This window comes from Sceloporus occidentalis, unplaced genomic scaffold, assembly GCF_023333645.1.
Source record: "Sceloporus occidentalis isolate IW3139 unplaced genomic scaffold, rSceOcc1.0.p SCAF_2, whole genome shotgun sequence".
NCBI lineage: Eukaryota > Metazoa > Chordata > Lepidosauria > Squamata > Phrynosomatidae > Sceloporus > Sceloporus occidentalis.
Window position 1 is genome coordinate 118,642,322 of NW_028316982.1, and position 7,061 is coordinate 118,649,382.

General features: G+C 42.7%; 1 protein-coding gene across 1 annotated transcript; it reads right to left on the reverse strand.

Annotated features, from left to right (window-relative positions):
- Positions 1–715: 715 nt before the first annotated feature.
- On the reverse strand, positions 716–6,623 carry LOC149318929 (ATP-dependent chromatin remodeler CHD2-like). Its single transcript, XM_089510701.1, has 5 exons — positions 4,637–6,623; positions 3,959–4,419; positions 2,417–2,516; positions 1,872–2,073; positions 716–1,131 (listed from the first exon to the last, which is right to left on the reverse strand). The coding sequence occupies exons 3-5, from the start codon at positions 2,471–2,473 to the stop codon at positions 1,070–1,072; spliced, it is 321 nt and encodes a 106-aa protein (XP_089366827.1). The 5' UTR covers positions 2,474–2,516; positions 3,959–4,419; positions 4,637–6,623; the 3' UTR covers positions 716–1,069.
- Positions 6,624–7,061: the final 438 nt, after the last annotated feature.

Consider the following 7,061-nt stretch of genomic DNA (forward strand, 5'->3'; position numbering starts at 1 on the left):
TCAAAGGGACTGCCCTGTTATTTGGGAAATTCAGTGTGCAAAGGGATCCTGGAGCACCTTTGAGATTAACTAAAAGACAGAAGCCAGTAAGATCAGCTTTCATAGATTTGAGTCAACATCTGCTTCTGAAGAAAGAGACTCAAGTCTACAAAAGCTCATGCTACCAGTGTCTTTCTTTCAGTTAGCCTCAAAGCTGCTACAAGATCCCTTTGCACTCTGTATGGATAATGGAACCCGTGTTTTGTGTGTGTGTGTGTGTGTGTGTGTGTGTGTGTGTGTTTGGCTTATTGATGCATTTTACAGATCACATCTAAGGCAAGAGGGGGTGGCTTGTGATTGAAGTACTTTGCAATCTTTCTGCCATGAAGAGCTTGAAAACAGCCAGCTGTAAATGTTCAGATACCCAAAACCAATTCTGTCCAGCAAAGATCTAAAACAGAACTCATCATAACTACAGTGTGCAACTCCCTTTTACTGATCTCCAAATAAATATGTAAATAAATAAACATCCTAAAAGACAACAAGAAACCAAAGAAAAATAAGGACAAGATAGCGAGCAGATTTGTGAAAATGTCCGCCTTCCATTTTAATACAGATGAATACAAATTACAGTTGTTTTACAGTCTAGGAATTTTAATAATTTCTAAATTTACTAAATTGAATAACTCTCTAAACAACATACTTACTCTCTAAACAACATATTGAGATCAGAAACTGCTAGGACATTGGCAAAATGTTGTCCTAAATATAAATCAATATTAAGTACTGTTTATTTATTTCTATTTCTTTAGGCTACCGAACTAGCTGATGTTTCCCCATTACAGCCAAGATTTTTTTAAATTAATATTTTATTATTTTTCCAGAGGTCTTAAATAAAAACAGAACAGTCGTTACTTGTATTAAAATCTATCTACCTATATACACACATAAAGTTGTTTATATAAAACCTACATATAACATATGGATCAGCACATGCTTCATAGTTTAATTGAGACTTTATCTTCCTTTTCCTCTAAATTTAATTCTTCTTACATCAGGGTTGGCCGTATCGATGGTGCCGTTATGCACCCTAGACGTGGTTCGTGTCGCCACCATAGCTGGACTTATGGTCCCGCTGCCACCTGCCTCGCTCTGCCAAGAAAGGAAGGAGTCAGGGAAAGGGCTCAGTCTCTTCTGCAAGACAGCCAGGAGTTGAGTATTTTGGCTGTTACTTTTTTCCTGAACAAGAATGCATGCAAGTTTTGGGGTTCTGCCTGAGCTGTAAAGGGGATTTCTGCCAGAATACATCAGTAAGGGCAATCTCCTGTAGGGATGCTTAGGTAACATAAAATTGCCATGCTGTTTTATGGGTAGCTTGCATGATGCATCAAACAGGCAATTGCATTTTTATCATGTTGCTGAGATTGTTTTTAATCTTATGAAGCATCAGTTATAAAATTAGACATCAATGGATGGCTACACACAAATTCAGTTATTTCTTCCTGGTAATGACATCCAAAGGGTATATCCCCACTTCAGAATTGAAGCAGTTTCACACCACTTTAACAGCCATGCCACAACAACAATAGCAAGTACATTTCCATACTGTTTCTCAATGCCCTTAAGCACTCTCTGAGCAGTTTACAAAGTGTAAGCTGGCAACACATTTTAGTGACATACACTGGGAGGGCCAGTTGAAATATCTTCTTCTTCAAAAGCATTAAAGGAAGAGGAGCTCTCTCCAGTTTTTATTCCAGAACCAGTACTTTGGAAAGGGACTTCTTTTCTGTGCCTCTCTCAATGTGAAATTCCCTCTCTTTGGATATCTGACTTCATTACTGAGAAATAATGGAAGGTGCTGTGTGTGTGTCAGCTTCTGCCTGGACTCTTACCTGCACGACTAAAGTATCTTTCGTTTGGGTGGTTGGATTTGCGGCGTTGGTATCCATGCATCTGGGGAGAAGAAGGAGGAGGAGGCGGAGGCTGGTGGACCTTCTGAGGAGGACCATGAGGTATCTGAGGAACCACAGAATCCTGGCTGGTCCCAGAAGGCTCTGACTGAAAGGACACAAGCTCCTCCTTCTGTTTCCCTTCCTATTAAGAGCAAAAGAGGGGAGAAAGGGAGAGGTTAGTAGCAAACTTGAGAGCAAACTGGCCAAAAAGGCTACTGGCTACTGACAGAGCTACCTGAGGGAAGCCTAAGAATGGAGGGCTGTGGTTTCCCTATATTCCCCCTCCCCATATCTGCAGGGCAGTAAATTCACTCTAAGTTCTAATCTGAATTCCAGAGCATCTGTCAAAGGCACAACACCCAATGCAAGGAAAGCACTGGGGATGGTCCTTTAAACTTCAGAAACCCCTATTGTTTCCATTCACCGAAAAACATCCCCATGACCGTTAACATATGTCCCTCCCATGTTCTGATTTTCAATCTCACCTCCTCCTCCTTGGTCCGCTTCATGCGTGCCTTTTTGTAAATCCTGTACAAGCTCATCGGATCAAATTTAACCAATTTTGATACAAACACCCATAGGTTCCTGGGAAATCAAATGAATGATATTTTCACTTTGTGCTGACTGCTGAGCAGCCATTCGACAACAAATATTCCAGGTACGTTTCTGTTCAGAAAAATCGCCCTCTCCTGACCCTAAAACAGCTAGGGCCACCTGAAGGTCTGCCAACCCCCCCCCCCGCCCTGTTGGTCGGTGGTATTTCAGGGCAATCTGGGAGGTGTAGCCCTGCAAGGGCCCCTGGGCCAACAATTCAGCCTTCTAACCCCGAAACTTCTATGAAGTTGGTGTAGACCTCTAATTCCCAAATGTTGGTCCTCTGGGTGTTTTGGACTTCAACTCCCAGAATCACTAGTCAGTTTGAGCAACAGTCAGGAGTTTGGGGAGCTAAAGTCCAAAACATTGAAGGGATGAAAATCTGAGAATCACTGGTCAAGAATGGCTAGCAGTATAGAGCTGCCATATCAGAGTGTGGCCAGCTGAAGTCGGGTCATCTCGTCAAATTTAGTCTTTGCCACAATTTCACACAGCAGACCATGGACAAAAAAATCTCGTGCAATCTCAGACCTTAGAGCAGTGGTTCCCATACCTGGAACTTCCAGATATTCTGGACTTCAGCTCCCAGAAGCCTCAGCCATCTTGATCAATGGTCTATATTTCTGGGAGCCACAGTCCAAAATTACCAGGAAGGCCAGGGTTTAGGCGTCAGTCCCCTAGAAGAACAATCCTAAATAGAAAGTAATGGCTGCCAAAGGATTGATGATGGTAGAACGGGGTGTTCTGGAAGAGGGCCTCAGTTATGATAAGGGAAGCCACCAAGAGCCAAATAAGCTCCATTTCTATAGCGCTGACTTGGGTTTTCAGTCAGGGTCATTGGATTCCATGAACTGAACAAAAAGGGAACAACAAGAGATATGTATAATAACTAGACTATGTCTATTCACAAGATATATATATCCAGATACATAATTACAAGACACATCAATAGTAGCCAATATATATCTAAAGAGTGAAGTGGTAACAGTCCAAGTCCACAATGTTGCTGATTTTAGCAGTGAAGGAGGTTCTACTGCTGTAACATAATATTAGAGTCCAAAATCAAAAAAGCAATGACGATGGATGATGCTTGGAACAAATCAACATGAAGTTGGAACTAATAATATTGGCTGGTAGCAGGGTCCTTATAAGTAGAATTCAGATGGGACGGCTACCTCCGGAGTCCTGTGTGGCCGTTTCGACTCACCAAGGTCTTCATCAGCATATTAATTTCATAACCGGAATAATATAGTACATTGTGTGTTCCATACTTCTAAATACACAAAGTTGACAATCAAAGATATATTAATGACTATCTATCAGATATCTATTCTGGTTAGAAAAGAATTATAATTAGGGGTGGGTACAAATGAAAGTCCTTTATTTAACAACAAGTGCTCTTCATGGGACAAATTGTAAGAGGACAAATTTACCACTAGGCCCTTGTCCTTCTTTTTTGATTGTATTTGGGATTGCGAGGACCTGTTCGTGTAGTTCTGCGTAATCGTGGGCCTGTTTGTAAAAAACCTTCATCTAAGAGTTCCTCTCTAGTAGATGTATCTGTGGAATAGCCTCGTTCATCAGAGGATTCCCCATCTGAGGAAAAACTCGGTCTCTCTGCAGTTCAGTTTGTCTAAGTGTAAGCCTGCTGCTCGTTGGTTGGTGTCATTGGATTCCATGACAAAAGGCCTGGCAGGTAAGTAAGTGAGGCTTACCTTCGCCAGAGTATAGTTTTCTGCTTCTTAGGATAAGCTTTCAGGCACTCTCTGATGTGGTCGCCTATCTTCAGTATGCAGCTCTGCATAAGATTCTCCAGTTCTTCTACCGAGCGCCCCTTGCCTGGGTTGCCCAGATCTTGTATGGTCTTCCTGACTGGCCCCATCTTCTCTTCGCACTGAAGAGGGGAACAAACAGAGAGGAGAAGCTATACATTAACTTTGTGAAAGTGAAGGGTGGGAGGGAAGGTGGGAGAATTTTTGAAACTTGCCTATTGCATTGGACAGCTAAGGAAAGAGGAAAATCAGTTCATCTAAAATGTGCTGCTGGAGAAGAGTTCAATGGATACTCTTTTCTGCACGCTTTCAGCATGTTAGGAGTGGCAGTAAACTTACAATGTCAAATGTTTCCTTGTCCAGTAGCTCTTCCTCCTCTTCCTCCTCCTGTTTTGCGATTCCTAATGGCTCGCTCTCAGCTGTAACGAAGACAGGGCCCTGTGGTGGGTTCCCTTGATCTCCAACTTCGGCCTCACCATCTTTGGCCTGTGAAAGGAGAAAATTGGGCAGATTAGTCCTAAAGCAAAATTAGGGATGTGACAAAATCAGGGATCTGACCATTGAGAGAAAGGAGGGGAAGAGGGCATTTGATTGCCTTGTTGTAGTGCTTCTGCTGGTGGTGCTGGCATGTCTCCAGGTCATTTTTGACTAATGGAGAAGCAAAGGCAAACCTGTCTTAGGTTCTTCTGGGCAAATTTCTTCAGATGGGGTTTGCCATTGCAATCCTGTGAGGCTGACAATGTTTGACCTGCCCAAGGTCACCCAGTGGTTTTTTAACGTTTGATCAGGGAATGAAATCCTGATCGCCAGGGTCCTAATTTAATATTTAAACAGGCATGCTGTACTTGCTATACAGTGGTACCCCGGGATACGAAATGCTCGCGTTACGAAATTTCCGGGGTACGAAAAAGTTGAATTTAAAAAAACTGTTCCGGGTAACGAAAGGATTTTCGGGTTACGAAATTCCTTTCGGCGCGTTTCGGCGCGAAATTCAAACCGCGGCTAGCGGCTAGCGGCGGCTAGCGGCTTTCCAGCGCCTTTTTCGGGTTGCGAAATTTATCGGGTTACGAACGGCGCCGCGGAACGAATTAAATTCGTAACCCGAGGTAGCACTGTATTGGCTTGTCCTTGGTGTTTTCTGTCTCCTTCTCATCCTTCTTTTCTGCACTGATTGCAAGAACTTGTTTCTCTTCTTTCTTCTTTTTCTTCTGCTCTGTTTTTGCAAGGCTCTTACCCTGTCCATCCTTCTAGAAAAAAGGAAGAAAGGATGGAGGAAAAGTGACAAAGGGAATCTTTTTTATTCCTTCTTTCTGCTAAAAGATGCCAATGAATATGTCTTCAGTCCAAGAACAAGCAATGAAGTAGCAAGAACAATGCCCCTTGTGAAAGAGCTGGCCGGCCCGTGTAGGAGACTGGCAGGGAGGACGATGCAAGACTCCATTTATCTGGCTCAAATGGACCTGCTCATGAAGTCAGCCTGCCCCTCTCGATTTTCTCAGTATGATGTTGGACCTTGGAATCAATCCAACAACAGAACAGACAGGGACCAAGAGCTATTTCAGGCAGCCAGGAAATGCTGCAAGTATTTCAGACTTGCTAGCTTCTGTTGGGAAGCACAGAGGCTGCAATTGCAAGGGCTCTCATGCTCTTTATCTTCTTCTCCCCCCCTCCGCCCGCATTTGTATGTGTCTCCTATGGCAGAAGAGTCATGGATTATGTAGAGGCAGCCTTTCCCCTGCCCGTTGAGTAAAAGAAGTGAATGAAGTGTGTATGTGTTGAGCATGGAAGCCCTGACTCATCCAGGCTGTTTGTCCATGGCACAGCACCACTGGGAGCAGGTGACTTCTGTTCCCTTGCCGGATCCCTTAGCCTCAGCAACTGTTGCAGCTTTGGGTAGGAACCTGTTTTCTCTTTCCCCCTTTTTTTCCTTTGCTGATAGCTGGCCAGACCATGCCAGGAGTGTCTTAATTCTTCCCTCTCTATGCGGACTGCTTTTGCTGTTACAGCGGCTCCCAGTTTTATAACAGCCTTGTTTTTCCATCCCTGCCTTGAGTGGACTTTACCAACTGCTTCTGTTTTGTAACTTGAATAAAAAATAAGCCAAAAAGAAAGAAAGAAAGAAGGCTATTCACTGCCAAACAGAGGAATTAAACAAAAAAACAAACAAACATGGTTACTAATGAAAAACATGACAGGGAAAGAAGAAGAAACTCTCACCAAAAAATCCGGGTGTAAGATGGCAAATAAAATTAAATATTTGGGAATATGGTTGACAAACAATAACAGAGATGTATTTGATAATAATTATAAGAAGATCTGGAAGGAAATTCAAACCGATTTAATGAACTGGAGCAAATTGAACCTCTCAATCTTAGGAAGAATCGCGGTTATTAAAATGGCAACGCTCCCCAAAATTATGTTTTTATTAATCAATCTACCAATTATAACAGAAGAACCAAGAAATGCAGAATGGACGGAAATAATTAAGAAATTCATTTGGGAAGGTAATAAGCTGAGAATAAAGTGGGAGGTTTTGAAGGACAGTAAAGAAAGAGGGGGATATACAGTACCAGATCTAAAAATCTATTCGTGGGCCTGCAACCCTACTTGGATCCAAGAATGGATCAGAGATGAGGGATACTGTTAGAATCCTGTTAGTATTCTACCAGATAGTGTTTAGTGTTGAGGTATAGTAGTTGGGGATGATGGGGCTTTAGCTGCAGTTAGGAATGTAGATAGTGATGTCTAGTGCATAGCAGGGCCA

Bases quoted from the DNA above. Each gene is read 5' to 3' on its own strand.
- LOC149318929 (XM_089510701.1), bottom strand. From the start codon at position 2,473: ATGAGCTTGTACAGGATTTACAAAAAGGCACGCATGAAGCGGACCAAG. The intron at 2,074-2,416 runs GTGAGATTGAAA...TGCTCTTAATAG, and splicing joins AGCGGACCAAGGAGGAGGAG to GAAGGGAAACAGAAGGAGGA. The intron at 1,132-1,871 runs GTAAGAGTCCAG...CTTTCTTGGCAG, and splicing joins AAGATACTTTAGTCGTGCAG to AGCGAGGCAGGTGGCAGCGG.